Source organism: Aquila chrysaetos, chromosome 20, assembly GCF_900496995.4.
Source record: "Aquila chrysaetos chrysaetos chromosome 20, bAquChr1.4, whole genome shotgun sequence".
Lineage (NCBI taxonomy): Eukaryota > Metazoa > Chordata > Aves > Accipitriformes > Accipitridae > Aquila > Aquila chrysaetos.
This window is the reverse complement of record NC_044023.1, coordinates 13,555,417-13,574,912: the sequence shown is the minus strand read 5'-3', so window position 1 is coordinate 13,574,912 and position 19,496 is coordinate 13,555,417. Positions and strand designations below refer to the sequence as shown.

General features: G+C 45.5%; 1 protein-coding gene across 10 annotated transcripts in view; it reads left to right on the top strand.

Annotated features, from left to right (window-relative positions):
* Positions 1 to 19,496, top strand: part of GRIP2 (glutamate receptor interacting protein 2) — a 303,102-nt gene that overhangs the window by 221,708 nt on the left and 61,898 nt on the right. For all 10 annotated transcript variants that reach the window (XM_029995974.2, XM_029995969.2, XM_029995968.1 and 7 more), the window contains exon 2: positions 18,770 to 18,850. In XM_029995974.2, coding sequence (XP_029851834.1) covers positions 18,770 to 18,850 — 81 coding nt within the window. The remainder of the gene's footprint in view (positions 1 to 18,769; positions 18,851 to 19,496) is intronic.

The window sequence follows — 19,496 nt, the reverse complement described above, 5'->3', positions numbered from 1 at the left end:
ATTGAGCAAACCGGCTTGCTCGATGTCCCAAATAACTCTTCCCTGCCGGCTTCTGCTCCCTCCGCCGAGCCCTCTCGGTGCCTTCCCCAGAGCCCGCAGGTCCAGCACACCCATCCCCTGCCCTGCGGGAGCTCTCACCATAGCAAGGGTAGGATGGCACAGCTCCAGTGAGCTGCTTTTCCCAGCCAAACAGCCAAGCTAAGTCATGGATCTGCTCCTCTGTCTTTGAGCAACCATGTGCGTGACGGTACAAATGATGAAGGTCTCAGTCCAGCCTCTAACAGGTCCCCACTGTTGCGCCAGCAGCCGCAGTGGAGTTGTCCCAGCAATACATCTGCTTCTCCACGAGGTCTCAGTGGAGAACCCCTCCTTTCCCACTGTCAGTACGATGGCTGATCTGTACGGGGTCTTTACTGCAGTGAACGGTTCAGCCCGAAATGTGAGGGACGTGGCCTGCTCCTGCCCCAGTGATTTATAGAGGATAATTTCTTCGTGGAATGCAGTGCCGTTTGGGTAGGATTAAACTCTTGGCATAAGATGAATGTACGTGTTTTGCTAAAGGTTTCTTTTTCAATAATGTAATGCATTTCCCATGTAACCTACTGTGTAAACAGATCGTGTTCCTGCCTGCCACGAAATGCTGCGCTCTGTTGCTCATGCTGCAAGGGTGTCTCAAACCTGCAGCCCAGCAGCCCTCCAGGTCGGGCGGTGCATCTCTGGGCAGATTCTCTGCAGGTTTATCCTCAGCCGACTCCTCTGCAGTATGCAATGAAGCCATGCATGGGGATCCAAGTGTGTGTGTGTGTGTGTGTGAGTGAGGTGGGAATGGACTAGATGGGGTCCTGGGATAGAGCCACACAGATATGCCTGAAATCCAGAGAAATCAGTGGGAAGATGCTCAGGTGCATATAGATCTGGATCAGACAGCCCAGGTGACTTGTAAACCTTGTACCTGTGGAGTTAAAATCAGGGTGAAGTTAGAAGAGCTCTGAGACAGAGGGCACATCCCTCATTGCTTCCTATTTTCCTCCAAAACCAGGTTTCACCCTGTGGTCCATTGCTCCCTTGCCTGCCCTTTCTGTGTAGCACGTGGATCTTTCCCCTGCCATCCCCCCCAATTGCTGCTGTAGCTGGGGTGTGCGAGGCGACTGCCGCTGTCAGGGTGGTGGCAAATGTCACCCAGCTCCAGGCTGGCTCCAGGGACAGTCCAGACAGCTGCTGTGGTTTGTGAGGCTGGGCACAAGGCATGGGACAACAGAGAGAAGTTTGTTATTAATAATAATAACAACTTAAAAAAAGAATCACAGCAACTCCCCTTCCCCCTTGTGTTTCAATTTACCCCCCACCTTCCCACTCAAGCAAGCTCGGCAGAGGGACCCCATCACTTAGAGGGGGGATAAGTGTTCACCTTGCAGGAAACGGGAGACAAAGCATTTTGGAGGCTGCAGTGAAGGTGAGCGAGGGAAGCTCCGCCACCGGCTTTCTCTCCTTTGTAAAAGTCCCTTTATCATTCAGCAGCCGACTCAAGCAGTACCATGAGCTATAATAGGCAATTAACTCCTAGCAGATTTATGTGACACTGCGTTTTATAAGCAAACAATCATGTGTGTTTAATCATTAAATGGATCTACTGTATCTAACATTCATGGAGCTGATCTCTCTCATCTCCCTGTGCACACACTCAGCTCTCTTGCACCAGTTTAGACCCACAGACATTCAGACTTGTGCACAACTGGTGGAAATGTATTACTTGGCAGCTGCCTTTGGTTCTGGCAGGCAGTGGTAAGAGGTAAGTACTTGGCAATATCTGCTCTCGGAGACATCCAGACTCCATCTGGAGGTTAGCAGGGTGGGAACGGGAGATGCCTGGTGCGGGGATGTTGCCCCCGCTAACCCTGAGGACCCTCGGTGTGGTGAGGGGCTGGGCAGGCACCTGCACAGCACCCTGCTGAATGCGTGCATCCAGTGATTGCAGCGTTCCCCAGACTTCTTGAGGTTTGGAAAGTAGTCGGTTTTAGTATTCTTAGTTAATTTTAGATATACCTGCACACGCTGCTCTTCCACACATCTATTACACACTCGACAGAACCTGCTGGTTTTAATTTTTATTAGCACAAGTGCCTTGTTGAATCAAAATTAAGTGGGTATTTGGGAAGCATAATGTGAAGCATTACACTTAATGGTCTGTGTTCCTGAGTAGAGAACTGATGTCACAGGAGTCTCCTCTCTTCCTAAGACTCTGCGGTCTTTAGCTAAACCTGAACTTTCCCCGAGTTCATTGCTACTTCCTATCCCCGTAAGCTGGAAAACTCTCAGCTGTGTCTTTTCAGGTGTGTGTTGCATCTTTTCGGACATATGCCATTATTCAGTGTCCTGGTTTCAGCTGGAATAAAGTTAATTTTCTTCCTAGTAGCTGGTATAGTGCTGTTTTGGATTTAGTATGAGAATAATGTTGATAACACACTGATGTTTTCAGTTGTTGCTAAACAGTGTTTATACTAAGTCAAGAACTTTTCAGCTTCTCATGCTGCCCTGCCAGTGGAGGCTGGCAGTGCACAAGAAGCTGGGAGAAGACACAGCAAGGAGAGCTGACCCAAAGGTGTATTCCGTACCACATGACGTCATGCCCAGTGTATAAACTGGGGGGAGCTGGCCAGGGGACAGCGCACCTTGGGGATTGGCTGGGCATCAGTCAGCAGGGCAGGTGGTGAGCAATTGTACTGTGCATCACTTGTTTTGTATATTCTATTATTATTTTCATTATTTCCCCTTCCTTTTCTGTCCTATTAAACTGTCTTTGTCTTAACCCACGGGTTTTACTTTTTTTTTTTCCTCATTCTCTCCCTCATCCCACTGGCGCGGGGGGAGTGAGCGAGTGGCTGCGTGGTGCTTAATTGCCGGCCGGGGGTTAAACCACGACATTCAGATATAAACATGCTGGGCCTTGGGTTGCAGTGTGTGGGGAGAAAGCAGGTCTGTGCTGCTGGGGGCTGCTCAACCCTGCCCTGGGGGGGCCTTCTGCACTTCTGCACTTCTGCCCTGTCTCATCCAGGTTCAACTTCGTCCCCTTCTTTGTTCAAAGGGAGAGCAAGTATCTGCCTAGGGCAATACAAAAATGACTTTTCCCCAGTCCTGGGCATGAGTCTGCCATGAGCCAGTCCCTCTGCCTTTTTGTGATGCTCAGGAGAGCCCAGGCTCTCACCAACTTGCGACTGCTTTTTTAACCAGCGTCCCTGTTCCCTAGCCTGTGGTTCCTGTGGCTGGCACCCCACTCCTGGCTAATCCTTTGGCTGCGATGATTTTGGATTTTAAACATATAAAAGAACACAAAGGGAAAATTAACCCACAGAACTGTGGGGCTTGAATTCTGCACAGAGCAGGATTTCCGTGTGAAAATCCCAAGGCTGTCCCTGTTTGCTCACAGGTACTCACAAGAATGAGCATCTCTTGTGGGCCTTTTGAAAGGTGGCAGAGCCCTGCTTGCAGCAATTTGTTCTGATTTTCACCATGAGTTTCCATGCCTTTTGGGAATTCTTGCACTGGCTGTAGTTGAGACTGGGTTCTCTGCCTGCTTTGCATCAACCGTGCAATGTGAAGCAACTGGAAACCAGCATAATGGTTTGCATGAAGGCAGCTACGTAAAACAGCTGGAGTGCATTAATAACTGCTGGAGCGGGGTCTTATCCATCTTTCATACTAAACAGATGTTTGCTTTCATCGCGGTGGTGCTGTGCTGATCTTTGGACACCAGCCTGTTTGGAGGATGGGATGTCAGCAGAGCCTGCAGCCAAGGCAAGGCTTGATGGGAAGCAAGAAGTGGGGCAGAAACAGGAGCAGGGCTTGTTGGAAGCAAGATTTAATAGGCAATTCAGGCAAATTTTTAACAGCTGGTTTGATGGGGTCAGACCGCACCAGTTCCAACATCAAATAACTTTGAGCTTTGAAACTTTCTTATTTCATCTTGTTGTCCCGCTAAATCTGATATTTCCTGGCTCTTTGATTTCTCTCCTTCTCCCTCCTTCCCTTAATTTTAAGCAAGGCTCTTGCTTAAACTTTCTTCAGTCTTTCAACTATAAGCTTATTCCATCTCTCACACAGCTCCTGTGAATCCTCCTGACACAGTCAAGGATAAAAGCATCCGAGCCGCATACATGGGCCATTGCATAATAGATGGTTTGTGTGTCAGAGTCTAAAATCTACATATGTTTAGATCAGTCATAAAGTGGGAACATCTGTATATATTCATATATAATGGCTTTTACCACATGAATGAATAATCCAACTCCCACGATTTGATATTTACTTTTTTTGAAACATTGCTACTTAGCTAAACACTGAGGGGAGAATCACATTTATGGGAATTAAGTCTTAGTAAGGTTTAGCAGAGCTTCATGGATAAGCTGGAAACAAGTCTAAATGGGGTGCCGGAAATCTTTCTTTTAAAATAGTTAATACTGTCTGGAACTTCTTCCTTATTTCTTGGCTCCCACTGGTTTTTAAGCACTTTGCATCAGAATGCAGTGCAAATCCAGGATAAAGCACCTGATTTGCAACCTACTGCATTGAATGTCTTCTCATATGATGCCGTCTTCCAGCAGTACTAGCTGTCTTTGCAGTCCTCATAAAAGGGGTTCCCAAACCTTGGGGGCTGCATTGCAAGCTGGGGGCATCAGCTGGGGGATTGCCTCATTGCAGCGTTGCTGGCAAACCTGGCTGTGAGATACCTTGGTGCACTGGCCCATGGGATGATGGAAAAAGGTGGTGAAGACAGAGATCCCCTGCTTAAAAGAAGGCTGGGGACAGGCTGAGAGTTGGGGTTGTTCAGCCTGGAGAAGAGAAGGCTTTGGGCAGACCTTCTAGCAGCCTTCCAGTCCCTAAAGGGAGCCTACAAGAAAGCCAGAGAGGGACTTTTTACAAGGGCATGTACTAATAGGACAAGGGGTAGTGGCTTTAAACTGAAAGAGGGTAGATTTAGATTAGATGTAAGGAAGAAGTTCTTCACTGTGAGGGTGGTGAGGCACTGGAACAGGTTGCCCAGAGAAGCTGTGGATGCCCCATCCCTGGCAGTGTTCAAGGCCAGGTTGGACGGGGCTTTGAGCAACCCGGTCTAGTGGAAGGTGTCCCTGCCCATGGCAGGGGGTTGGAACTAGATGATCTTTAAGGTCCTTTCTGACGCAAATCATTCTATGATTCTGTGACTTGCTACATCTGCTGTCTGCTGGGTCAGGCTGGTTTATTCTCTCCCCACAGTCAGCAAAGCCTCTCAGCCTTGCACCAGCTCTGCCCTCGCTGTGGCTGGGGCTGAGCAGGCACCCGGCTGTAGGCTACGGTTAGCCAGGGCTGTCCTGGTTCACCAGACTGCTCTGCTTTTTCATAGCTCCTTTTGAAGCTGTAGCCTAGTTGAGATGATAAGATCAGTGCAGTAGCAAACAAGGTCATGGACAGCTTTGATATCTCATCTCATAGTTTATTTGACTTTTCTATGCTAGTGCTGATGACATCCTTTAGGTTTTATATAAATCTGTTTTCTTGCTTCACCCCTTGATCCCTGGCTCTGCTTTTATTAAATGTTACTGCATTGAAGTGCATCTCTTCTGTTGCCTGATTTGTCTGGGGTTTTATTTTGTTGGTTTTGTTTTCTTCTGGTTTGCATGGATTTTCGTATTGCTGTCGGCACTGAGATTGATTCACACCACGCGTGGACCTGTATCAATCTCAGCCACCTCTTGAACTGGCATAGCAAATCTCCCAGATTTGATTCCTCATTTCATTTTCTGGGCCTTTTCCCTGAGCAAGAGCAGACTTGTAATTGGGGCAGAGAGAGGGTGCTAACCTGGACAAGTGGTGGGGTGACCTTCCTTGCAGCAGTCCTGCTGGGCTGCCCTTGCCCACCCCTTGTTAAATCTTGCTGGTGCAGGGGTTGCACGTGTCAAACTGATGTTGTTCCTGGAGATCGGCAGGGGAGCAGGATGTGATTCACTGTAAGAAGGGGTTCTCCCCAACTCCTCATCTAAGCAGTTATATTTTCTAGCAGGTTTCCTTAAGATTGCTTTACTACTCTTAGTTGTTTTCCAGATTGCATGCTGTAAGTTTAGCACAGGTGCTAAAATTTTATGTATGCACTTGGGAGCACGTAATTTACTTGTGCAACAGGGGCTCTCTTGGAAGTGCGATAGGAGTAAAACAAAAAAAAATGTTACAACTGTAGTGAGTCCCTCTTCAAAAGGGATTACCAGGCTGAACGTTGGCATCGTGTCGTGTTGCCACCTTGTCTTCCCTCTCTGCTGAATCCAGTGGGTTTTCCTCTGCCCTATCTACTGCCTGCTACAACAGATTTGCTCTTGGCTATTTCCTCACTGAACTGGGAGAAGTTATCTGGCTGTAGCAAAGCCCAGAAGAAAAAACTATTGTCTCAACCCACTAATTTACAAACTCAAGGATATCCAATGATAGTTTTTGTTACTCCCACTTTTATTTCAAAACTCATGCTCTGCCTCTTTACTTCCTATCTGTGTATATGTTGGGGAGTGGGTATTCCAGTTTTCCTCTGAGCATCTTTCAGCAGAAAAAGGTAGCTCAGAGAACCTGGGCACTCATTGCTTTTGGCTCTGCTGCAGAAATACTGATGTATCCTCCTGCTTCATTTGAGGTGGGATCTCAAGCTTTGAGCTGGCCAGAATCATAGAAAAGACTTATTATAGACAAAAATGGCCTTTTCACTGAACTGTGATTTTTCTTTTCAGCCAGCTTCAGCCCAAATAGCACCTTCGCCTTTTTTTTTTTTTTTTTTTTAAGACTGGGCTGTTTTCAGCCTGAATGAGCCATTCAAAATCCAGTCTCACCCCCTGCATGATACAGGTCAAAGAACTTAGCCCAGTTTCTGCAAACCATGCTCTGAATCCCCTAAGGGGTGCCAAATGATTTTTAGAAAGATGCCCATCCGTCATGACAAGGCACCCGGTAACACAGTGTCCAGGAGGTTAATTCTTCTCATTCAGTGGAAAGAGAGGACATGCACACATTCCAACATCTAGGATGAATCTCTGCAGCTTTCCTTCCCAAATCCTGGCTCTCTACCTCTCCACTGAAGAGTAATGTGCTCTCCTGCCATGCTCATATACCAGATCTCGTTGCCTTCTCCCCTTCTCTTCAGTACAGCACTACCTTGTTCTTCTTAAACTCCTTCCCTCCCTGGGAGGTTAACAACCTGTTGATTTTTGACACTTCTTTTATAAGATCTTGGAGGACGGAAGACAACAGGTACCATTTTTAAAGCAAAGATCATAGGGACCAAAAGGGAGTTTGTAAAAGGCAAAATAGGTCAAAGAATTTACTGTCGCTATCACTGCAGCAAATTGATCTCCATTTCAAAAGCTGGAAGTCCTGACTTCTACCTGTTCTGTCATCCCCAAGCTGTTGATTTGTGCTGCATATTCACACCCCGGCTGTGCACGAGGACGCTCAGTTCTTGGCACTGCCAATGGCTCCTGAGTCCTGTCTCCCCATCGCCTCCCTGGACCTCTGTGAGTCCAAGCCCAGCGTTAGGTAAGACAGAAAAAAACCCCAAGACAAAGTATTTTGTAATATGGACATTGATAAATCTTTTTGGCTTTAACTATTGATACATCAAAAATAAAAGCTTTTGCCTGGTTGGGTGTGTACATTTTGACAAACCTTCCCAGTTGGGAGGCAGCTTAGTGCCAAACCCTGTGCAGTGAAAGCAATCATGATGGTTTTCATTAAAACAAAACTTGTTTTCGCTTTTTGACTAATTTCAGGTTTTTAAACAAGTAGGTAATAGTGGCCTCTAGGTTTAGGTGGCACCAGTGATTTGAGTGCTTAAGTCTAATAAACTGACAGTATTTAATTTCATTTGATTGGAAAGCCACAATAGAGCTGTCTTTTTTATTTGATTTCATTCCACAGTCACTTAGCATAGTATTTGGTGCTTGAAAGAAAGAAAGTCCCCAGGGTTTGGATTCAGCAGGCTGTGTTTCTTATCCATCTCCATATTCAAGAAAAAGTTTGGAGGCTTACATGGAGTTAATAGGGGGAATTGTACTCCCTTGCCAGCTAGGATTTACTGCTGCCTGCTGCATAGATTAATAAACCCAGTTGTATCTAGAGAGGCGTTCTTCCCTGGGAATAGTGTTAGACTTTATCGGTCATTTCTCACCATATTACAATTGCTCACTTGGATAACTTTCACGAAAGATCAGTCTTATTGTATCTTATTCCTCTTTAATTTTTACTCTTGAAAGGTAGTTTCTTCAGATAACACAACCAGTATATCAGCAATATTTCATCTTTCTAGCTTATTGTTGGATTCTCCCCAGTACAGTCTACACTGCTTAATAAGAGAAATTGCCAGATTGACTGGAAAATGTAACTTTAATAACACCATTTCAGGCACTAGAACTATTGAGAAATAATAATCTCATCGAGTTGGTTTCTGCAGCATTCTTGTCCCCCATGCACAAAATTACCGCATATAATGTGTGTGTGTCTGTGCGTGCAAATGTGACCTGCAAGGGAGGGGTGAGAAACTGCATATTTTCCCCTGCCACTCGGTCGCTCATAAATATAAACTGATGAAGCTGTCTGAAAATGCCTGGGACGGTGAGAGGGATTGCGGGAAGGGAAGTGTCTCTCCCTTTCCCTCTTTATTGTTATTCTTTAACACTAGAAATTCAAATCTTGCTGGGGAATGCTTAAGAAAAGTGAACTGGAGAGAGCTCACTGAGTGAAAAGGGACCTTTTTGGTATGGACTTTTTTTGAGGATGCTTTGGAAGAGGTGGATAAAAGTGAGGATGTTTGGGTTTTGTTTGGGAGAAGCTATTTGTGCTGAAGACCCAGCCTATGCTATCCTTCAAGAAGTTCTTAATAAGCCAAACTTAATGAACTAAAGCATATCTTCACCAGAATGGGGAAAGAATTGTCCCTGATATTTTTAAATTAAAGAAAGAAAAGAAATCACAGGCTACTTCAGAAGAACAACAAAAGCTCCTCTGTGAGCAGAAGAGTATAAGAACATTTATTTTCAACAGTTTTGCATCCAATATCCCTTGTTCTCCTCCCTACCATGCAGAGGAAAATAAGTGGTGAAGCTGGTCTAGGGCTGGTTTACACAGCAGCTCTTTGCTTTGCTGAGAGCAATAATTTGGGTCTTTTCTACTCAAAACACAGTTTCAATGAAAGTTACAGGACTATAATCCTCTTCCAGGCTGCTCTGTCTCCCCCACAGGTTGATGGATATTAGCCACTGGGTTCCAGAGGTACAGTAGATGGATGGATGTACAGACAGCACGTGAAGTTAATTTTCACAGAAAACGAAGCAAAAAAAAAAAAAAAAAAGGAGCTGGCTTTAATAAAAAATGCTAGTCACTTTTTCAAGTATTTTTTCTTCCATCTCTCATTACAGCTTGAGTGGAAATTAAGAACTGCTTCCAGGTCCTCTATTGCACACTCTCTCTGATGCACTGATTAGATAAATAAAGTTACCTGCACTGGCTTCCAAAGCAATAAGGAGTGACAGACAATGCATTGTAGCAATGTCTCCGGTACATAAAAGACATGACTGTAATGGCAGGTTGACTGCAGATTCTTAAATTTTGTCTTTTTTATTTCTTCCCCTTTTATGCTTTTTTATGGAATGCTGTGTATTTTAAGAAAGCATGAGGAGTACCAGATTTTGGCATTGCAAGCTGGGTCCAGCATTCATTCTTATCAGATGGGACTTGGATCAGTCCTTGGGAGGTGTTTAATATCCTGTGAAAGTTGCTGTGAGTTAAATCTTTCCAAAGCCCGGCTTCTCTGCAGAGCCAACTTGAATGGGGTTAGCGTGCACACACACACAGACACAAATTCGATCATCTACTTGTCTGCTAAATGCTGAAACTCTTCTCACGTCTCCATGAGAAGCAGGACTCTTCTTCCACCAGTGTTGTGTATCTGCTGAGGGCTTGCAAGGCAGAAAAAATACACTCTAGTATCCCTTGGAAGCCAACCTGCTTGATAACAGAGGCATGTTCTGGCTCATATCTTGGTCTCATAAAGGCTACTGCTATGCAAATAACTATCTATATAATTTTGGTTGAAAATGGTTGCTCGAAACAAATTGTTCCTTTAAAAGTAATTTTCATTTCTTATTAAAAAGAAAAAACCAGAAGAACAAAGCATGGAGTTTTCTGTTGAACAATAGGCTATTGTATCTTTTATAGATCTGTTTCCTGTGAATAAAGCAGCAGGTGGTTATGATATTATACATGCCTTAGAAGGGTTGGTAGATAAACGAATAAAGGCTTTAAAAGAAAAGAAGGGGAGACGTGGAGTGTGTGGGGAGATGAATTCCATGCTGTGTGTATCGGGGAGAGGAAATTAAAACGTATGACTTCCTCTTGGAATAACGTCGAAGTTTGGACAAGTTCTCCCCGGCTCAGATGCCAGGAGTAATGACTGCACAAATGGATGGAGGAGATGCCACAAAAACCTCTGATGGCACAAGAAGCTGCAGTCGGTGGAGCACGTTCCCAGTCCAGGGCATCATTGAGTGGGGCCAGTGCAAGTACGGGCAGCAGGTTGATAATGCTCTTGGGATGGTTTTTTTTTCCACCAGAAGTAGCTGGGAAAATGGGAGAAAATTCAGTTGTCATCTCTGGGGCAAGGACTTTGTTCCAGCAAGCGAGTTATTGTATGGCATGGCTGTCCTCTCTGGTTGTGCTTTCAGAAAATTTGTGGTAAGAGGAGTTGAAAACATTTCCCCAAGCCCTCATTTGTCTTCTGTGTAACTTATGAATATGTGCTGTGAGGGGGTTTGTTGCCAGTGAAGGGAAAAATATGAGGTGGCTCTTTGCAACAGGCAGCCTCTGCTATTTGTACCACAAATTTGTTGGTACGTGTATTTATGAAATTAGGGAGAGGCTGCTCCCAAAATAACTTGGTCCATTCCAGTCTGAGCTTGCTGGTTAAGGGGAAAATTTTTAAAAAATCTTCCTGGTGCAAAGGAAGGGAGAAGCATTTCAAAGCCGTGCTCGGGTCTGAGTGGCTGCCATGCGAAAGTCACACTGAGGGTGCCCTGCACTGATGGAGGTGGAGAGAAGATCTGCGATGGGCACTGGGTTTTTCACCAGCATACTTCCAAATGTCCCACCCCACCTCCTGGAGAGTAAAAAGCCAGGAAACACTAGGCCTCTTAAAGTTTGGGTTTTTTTTTTTTTTGATGCAGCGAGCAAAACAGTCAGTGCCATGACAATGAAATTGTGCTGTAGAATCCTAAAGCAAAAGTGGCATTTTTTTTCTTGTTTTTAAGCACTTCACAGGAGCATGGGCTGTCTTGCCTAAGGATTTAGTGTATTTGTTGCTGGATACTTGGGCTAGTTTTATGTAGGGCAGGATCATGAACTCTAACTCAACTTTAGCAGTGTTCTAGGAAAAGCAGTCTGGAGATCACTGGCAGATGTTTTTCATCTGTTTGCGTTCTATTTATTTATTTTCTTTAGCTTTTCTGATACAGAGCTGGAGCAATGCATTTCTGGAGATGGGAAAAGAACTGAACATCTGTATTGGGCTTAATGAACTCATGTACAAATTTTCCAACGGCCTAAGGAACTTTGGATTTAGTTAGGCAGAAGAAAATTCAAGCCACCTGCTGAGGAAGGCTTGAGGAAGGTGGGAAACAAAGTGTTCATGGAAACAGAGTCTCTTGCCTGAAGCGGAGATGTGGGAGGTGCTCTTGGGCCATGGTGAACTCCGTAACTAAGTAGTTTCAGGAAATCATGCAATCTGTTTGTAACGGTATTCAAAATGAGCTTTTTGTTTTCCTGTCCTAGCCTCTTTAGATCCACTTGTCTCTTGTGTTAAAGGCTAAGTGCTCTGAAGATGGGAGGCCACCGCTGTGCTGCTCTCATGCAGAGCTGACACAGCCAGCTCTGATCTGCTGCGGCGGTGCTAAAATAACCCAAACTGCCCTTAGGGGGATGTGCCGGAGGTTTGGTTGTGTACAGCCTTGCAATCAAACCCAAACCAGTTACTGGTGCATAAAATGCCACCGGGTGTGATGCCATGTGAAGCGTCAGCCTGGGGAGGGGTGGGAAGGATTACGGTACTGTCCTCCTCTAATGATGGTACAGCCCCTGGCCAGGCTGTAGCGGAGGCTGTGTAATTTGGGAGCTAAACACCAATTTGAGATTCAGAACAGCGGGTGTGCATGGATATATCTCTTTTTCCCTCCCCTCCTTCTAGTAATATGACAACTTTTTAAAGGTGATTAGGTGCCTAAAGATACAGGTAGATATTTTTGAAGTACATGTCCGTGTCTTCAGGCTCTCAGCTATCTTTAAAATCCTGGGCCTTGAAGACTAGCTCCCAGGCAGCTGCAGTTTGAATTATCACTAGCTGCCTGACCCACTCTCACGTACCCAACTGCTCTTTACCTGACTATAGATAAATACCTTCCTTGACTTACAGAAATAACTCTCCTCAAAATGGATCAAATTGCACTTAGTTTTATTCATTTGGCTTCCTGCTTCCAACCTCGTGCTTTTATTCTAGCAAAAAATACCGGCTTGCCTTAGCGTGAACAGCTTTTGGCTCTTAACGCTGTTTTAGCATTCATTTCTCTAAACAAGGAGTGCAATTACCCTATGGCAAAATAACTGTCTCCAACTGTCTTTTTTCCATTAAACAAATGGGAGGCTTTCCCTCTTGGTCTTCCCATAAGATTAATGCACTTTCTCTGCAGGAACTGTCTTAGAGCAATCCAGGAATCTGAACAACGTGCAGACAGCAAGCCTAATTGTCAGAGAATCTTATTTAGCCAATGCCGATTTTCATTAAGAGGTGATCTCTGTTAATAACATAGACTAATAACTCTTCTAAATGAAAAAAAAAACCCTTCCTTCCCCCCGCCCAGGCAGGGATAATGAACTCCTAAATCAGTGCTCTTTCTGAGGAAGGTTTTTTTTTTTTTTTTTCCCCATTTTAACAGAGGTTGGCTTGAGACCTAACTGATGTCAGGAGATCCTGGTGCCTGTGCTCATATCCCATTGGAAATTTAACTAAGAAAAGACATGGTGTTATTGAAATTGGTTTTGCTGCTGGTTGCTACAGAGAAAGAATTTGGCCTAGGACATCTCCACTGGCTCTGTGAAAGCTGGGGACTGATGGGGTGTCTCAGAAAGGCAGCAAGTCAACGTTGGTGAGGGTTCCACAAATGGTTCAAACTGTTCAGGAAGCCCAGGGATGACTAGTTTAGAGAAGATGTGGATTTCCTAGGAGTTAAGATTGATTTAAGTGTATGCAGCTGACCCCTGCAAATCAGCCAGCTGGCTGCTAGATGATTAATGGGCAAACAAGCATCTTGGTTAGAGGAGAGACTCCTGTTTGTGCCCTCAGTGAGAAGGCAAGGGTGGGGATGTAAATTCAACCTTACTATTAGACCTAAGAGAATCCACATCAGAGACAGCCTTGAGAAATCAGGAAACCAAGTTCTGCTGCTTGTGGAGCAACTTGTCTTTTCTATCAGTGCCCCAGTTCTTAAACCAAAAAAACCAGCAAAACCCAACCCAAAGACACAGATTGGGTCGGCTGCTATCGGGACAGACCATGGGGCCTGGCGGTCAGGGAGGACATTGCACAGATCCACTTCTCCCCATGCCCCCGGTTAACTGGGCTTATTCCCTTCCTTTTTGGATTGCAATTATTGACAGCTGTTACTCCCCTCTCCTTTATTGTCCTCTCCCCTAAAGTACAGGATAGAAGTAGATAATCCCCAAAACATTGTGCGGTGAAAAAAGCAGGGAGAAGCAGTGGTGCTGGTGGCAGAGCAGGTGACAGGACATTTTTATGGCCCTGTGGCCATCGCTGGAGCTGAGGTGCCGAATGGTGTGTTATGAAGCAAGTAGCAGAGCTCTGGCTATACAATCCCAAGCCAGTTAATCACTGAGAGACTAACCTCTGGGCAGCCCTTGCTCTCCTTGCTGCCGCCAGTGCCCCTCTGGTACCTCCCAGTATGGTCCAGGGAGCGAGGGCAGGCTGGCTGCACCTCGCAGCTGGGGAGCCTGGTTTCTCAGGCAATACATTCTGTGGTGAGCTGCTAAGCCAAGAAATGGGAAAAGAAAAACCCAACCTGAGTAAAGCAAGAGCAGGTGATGAAACAGTTCAAATGCCCCCTTCACCTTTCTTTTTTTTTTTTTTTTTTTTTCCTTATTTTTGCTCCCTTGACTCCCTGCTTTGTCTCGTGCTCAACAGGGCTCTTCTGGAAACAGATGGTTTCCTACCGAGGCTGAGCCACCTGCTCCGCTCGGGAGGCAGACTCGCTCCGATCTGGGCCACCTCTTTTGCAGTCGCGGTGTTCCCATGCTGGGCTCTTGCTGCGTGGCTGAGCGGAGTCGCTGCTCCTCGCTGCGCTGACCCGAATCCCGCCTGGGATTTCCCCTGTGGGGCAGGCAGAGGAAGACTGAATGTGCCCATTTTCTTTTATTTGGGCGAAAGTTACTGGAAAATACCTGTATTTTCCTGACCTCTCCCTACACCTCATCCTTCCTGGGTAAACCTGTGTCACTTTCCGTGCTGCCTGTCGAGGGGAGGGTGCCTCTGATGGGGATCTTTAGCTCCTGGGTTGTCTTATCTGGAGACCTGGATGCTACTGGCACAATCTCAATTAAACAGGGACAGCATAAAATGTTACAGTGCCCTGGCTGGAGCTGACACATTGCACTAGAGCCACTGAAGTGCCATTGACTACGGGCCCCGCTGAGAGCTGCCATTAACTGTCTGGCAGCAGGGTGGGATATTGGATTTTGCCCTGACCTTCCCTTCTTCCTGCCCCCAGGAGTTCAGCTAAAGCAAGGAGATGTTTTTCCAACTCATTCATCTGTCAGGCTTGTTTTTGAGGGAATGAGACGGGACTATCTCTTCTTTTTTGGCACTGTTTGAGATGTATACTACTCAACACTGCTGCTGCAGGGTAGGACCTCAGTGCCATGTGTGTAGGGGTAGGGACTCGGGAGCTCTTCTCTCCTGGTGTTAGTAAGCAAAAACTATTGTCAAAGAACTTACAGGAACTTTTCTATATTGTCATAGATTCCCATGGGATCAATATATGGAAAGCGTTGTGTGCTTAGTTTTATTGAGGGTCTTGTGTACTTGGTGAACTTTTCTGAAAGATTTAGAGTCAGCATTAACACCAACACTTCAAAATCACCAATTACATAATCTTTTTCTTTGGAATATTTTTGGCCCACTTGGTGTGAGAGAAAAAGCTTGAAAAATACACCTCTAATGGCTCCAGCACTAGTTGCTTGCAAAAGAACCCGCGCAGGCCTAAAGAAAAAAGTTATTTTCCCAGTTTTAGGGAGTAGAAAGATTCATGAATTTTCAATGCTTAGTTTGGCACTGCGATTTGGGCCAACTGAGCAATCAGGCTAGTTACTAGCCTCACCTCTGAATTGATGCTGTGCTAGGCAGGAGAAATGACTAAGAGCACAAAAAGAAGGAATTTATTTTTTTAAAAAAACAAAGTACCCCCCCCCCCCCCAAAAAAAACCCCAAAAAAGCTCAGAAAAAAGTGACTCCATTAATACCAGCTTGAGTGGCAGAGCAGGAAATCGGCTGAAAATGAACAAAGAGCCACGCGGCAGGGATGCTAATGCAAGCAAATGCCAATTCACACTTCGGCAGGCGGCGTGTGGCAGCTTGTTTTCCTGTTCAAACATTTTAGCCAGATAATGAGCAAAAAACCCAAGCATTTTTCACATAATCAACTGAGTTTGGAAGGGAGAAGCAATAGAGGAAGGGGAGCCGTGGTGCTAATTATTTGCCGGCTGATATGGCTGTCAACGAAGCAGCACGGGACCGTGCGGGGGGTGCGTTGCTAATTGGTGGCAGCGGCTGTAGCTCGGGTCGCTGCTTTTGGCCGCTTGGCTGGTGGTGGAAGCTGTTGTTAATGCACGGGCAACCTGGTCGCTTGCTGAAATGGAAGCCAAGGCACGTTTGTCAACAGTTATTGGGGTAGGGAGGGTAACCGTTAGCGAACTGGGGTTTCATATCAATATTGGTTGGGGTTGCGATGGGGTAATGAAGCGCAGAAGGGCGCTGGTGGCTGTCTGGTCCAGGGTGGTGTGTTTACGTGAAGCAGATGGTTGACTGCTTTACTTTGCCAGCAGATTACGGAGTTGGCTTTGAACCATCTTGCGTGGTTTCCCAGGTATGCAGGGATCCCGTCCGCAGCAGAACGTTGCTGCCTTGAGCATGTTACCTGGGGTCAGAGCTGGCAGCAATGCTCTCGCATGGAAGGAGGCTGCATGCTGGGGTGGTCCTCGCCATCCACAGCGTCCCGTGTGACCGAAGGCACGCTGATGCTCCAGTGGTATTGAGAGGCTCCGGTCCTGGATGTCCCAGGGTATTTTGCAGGTGCCTTTTGCAGTGCTGAAACAGCAACCTCATGCTGGGTATCCTGACCTGCTGTTTCGGGGTTCCTCTCCCAACGTGCTGCTGCATTTGGGAAAGAAGTAAAGGGAGGTTGTACCTGCTGGGCTGAGTGGTGTGGGCAGGGAGTAGTTGGTTCAGCATTGTCCTGCTTCTGCCCCGGGAAATGCCACCTTGCTTTGTACTCCCAAACCATCCCTGCTGTCTGACTCTGCAGTTCTGCAAGGCATGGGGTGACAGAGAAAGAGTAAGGCAGGATATTAGGAAAAACCTTCTGGAGGGAGGAATTAAGATAAACATGGCCAGCTGTGCCAGAGATTGAAAGGTCTGAATCTTTATCACTATCAAACAGCTACTGAAGAATAGATGGCATGGGGCTTTGCTTTTTTTTTTTGTTAAAAAACATTGGACGTGGAGTTAAACTGTCCCAAGTAAATTAAACTTTTGAGAGTCATTAAGCCCAGAACCTTGACCCTGGCCTCCCCATCACCCAAAGAACGATTGCTATTAAAAATGCAAATTTAGTTTTCAAGCCTTCTGCTCTCAGAGTTGATGCTAGGCTGTACCGACACCTATCTGACATCAATGGCTCACCTTGATGCTTGCTGTAATTCTCTAGCCAAGTGCTGCTGCTTTCACTGTCAGCATTGAGTAATGCTGCAAGATCTCCATGGTCAGGATAGTGCTGTTTTATCCTATCTGTTCTTCCCCTTATTTTTTGAAAGGCAGAGCTTCGTTCCCCTGTTTCACAGAGGTCCTGGATGCTTGGGTATCAAGGTTCAATGTGTTTTGGCAGCAATGGCTTGGCATAGCTTGGTGATGGTCTAGTGCCAAGTGCTAGTTCTTGCTTCATTAGAGATCTTCAGTTTAGTGGTGATGGAAAAGCATTCAAAGTGATGCAAGAGAAGAGTCCAGGGTCTGGATATCTACATTGTTCCTCTATGGGCTGCAAAATTTGGGCTAAAAAACTAAGTGGTGTTTATTTTTCAGCTGAAAATTTTTATGCTAGAAAATGCAGATTTGAGTCAGCCAAAACTTGTCATTGAGTTTTGTCAACTTGTGAAGTTACTTCAGCTGGGGCAAAGAGAATTAAAACTAGATAATTTTTTTTTTTCTTTTTTTGAAATTACTTTAGGTGGAACCTTATTTCATTTTACTTTTAAAAAATGTTCAAGCCCTTGAGCAAAATTCCCCTTCTAGTGGTTAAGCGTAACCCACGTGATTCAATTCACACCATCATTTTTCTCCTTGTGGGGAAAGTGGGCTGCCAGAAAACTGAGCATTGGTTTTGATTTCTCTGTGTATAGCCCACTATCTGGAATGGGGCTGAACAAAAATCGTCATTCCCTTTGTACGCAGCAAGACAAAAACTTCTCTGTAACTTATATTTAAGTTACTTAAGAGCTGCGGACAGGAATAAATGGATATGGTTTTCAGTAACCTGTATTTATACTATCATGTACAACTTCTAAACCTTCACAGCTATTGAAAATTGGGAAGGGCAATCCAGGAATATGGTCACTGAGAATGGGAGTTATGTGATACTATATGGTTACTAGAAATTATTGATTGAAAAAGTGCCAGCTTTTTAGGAAATGCCATAAAAATTGACATTTTAGATGGATGGCAATTAAATCTGTAGAAGCGTGCTCCCTTCTCCGCAAATAACCTCTATGCCATATAGGAGTCTTCCTAAAGGAGAATACAAAGATATTTAAATACTTTAAATTTAAATCTCAACTTATACTGGATGGTGCATTTACAGTGCATAATACTATTTGCTCTTTCCTCTGACTTTTTCTTCAAATCACTTAAGAGAAGGTGCTCTCTATATTGTACAGAGGCTGGAACAGCAGCAGGAAAATGTGACTTTGAAATAATGGGATCTATAAGAATAGGCAATTTCGTTCAAGTATAGTGATTTAGTGCCCTGTTAGTGTCCTGATGTATAACTCCATTTTCAAAGACCATAAGTTTCTTCACAAGCATAATGACAGGCTTAAAACTTGTGAGACTAATGCCACAGCCTTCTCTGTCCTCAGCTGTTCCACATAATTACAGGAGTAAGGGAATTTTGTTCTCTCCTAATGGATTAGCTCCAAGAGGAATAAATCAGATAATGTTATTGCCTTCTTGTTGCTTTCCCTCCCTCTTTAAAAAGCAAGATAGCCCATATGGCGCAGTGCAAAGCTAGGGCTGGTAGTGTTTTTTCTTGCCTACAGTCTGTGAAATGGATGCGATCCCAATTCTGGTGTCACCAGGACAAACATTTTAAAGTGCTCTGGCTTTGTTGTTTGTTGCTTTTGGTACTAATTTCAGCTTCTGTGTTTGCTCTGCTCACAGACGATGGCCCTTACTCGAAGGGGAGCAAGGATTCTGGTGGGATGGACGCAGCCCTGGTCTCCAGGAGGCAAAGCATCCCAGGTAAAGGAGGCGATCAGCTCCTGTTCCAAAACATCAGGGCATCCATTACACTTTACCTGGCTACCCCTAAAATGGGTAAAACACCCCAAAACACCCATTTTGGTGCATCTATCAGCAAGGCTTTTGCTGGAGGGCAGAAATGGATGGTAGTAACTCATCTCAGTGAGTGGTTTGTTACTGGTGCAATCACAGTCTGGCGTAGAGCTGTTTATGGTGGTTACGGGGAGCTGGGAAAGGACTGGTTCCTGTGCTGGGCTGACACCCACAAAGAGGAAAACAGCAGCAAAGGAGAGAGGGAAGAAGCGCTGCCACATCTGAGCTCGCTGGGCGGGGAGGGAGACGAGCAGTGTCTGGCAAGCTTCGTATTTCCCACGTGTGACTAAGTTTGTTTTGATATTTAGTCAAAACAAACAGAAACACCCCCAGGGGCTGAAGAGGGAGTGGAGAAACAGTAGTACATTTGCCTCTGTTGGTGCTGGGCTTTGTCTGCCAGCAGCATACCAGCAGGTTTGGATGGGTTGCTCTGGAAAACTCATTGTCTTCCTAATAAAGCCCAGGGCTTGATTTTGACTTCTGACCGTTAATGACCCAGTCACAGGTTTGGCTTAGAGTGTTGTAGGGGATAGGGAGGAAACGGGGCCCTTTT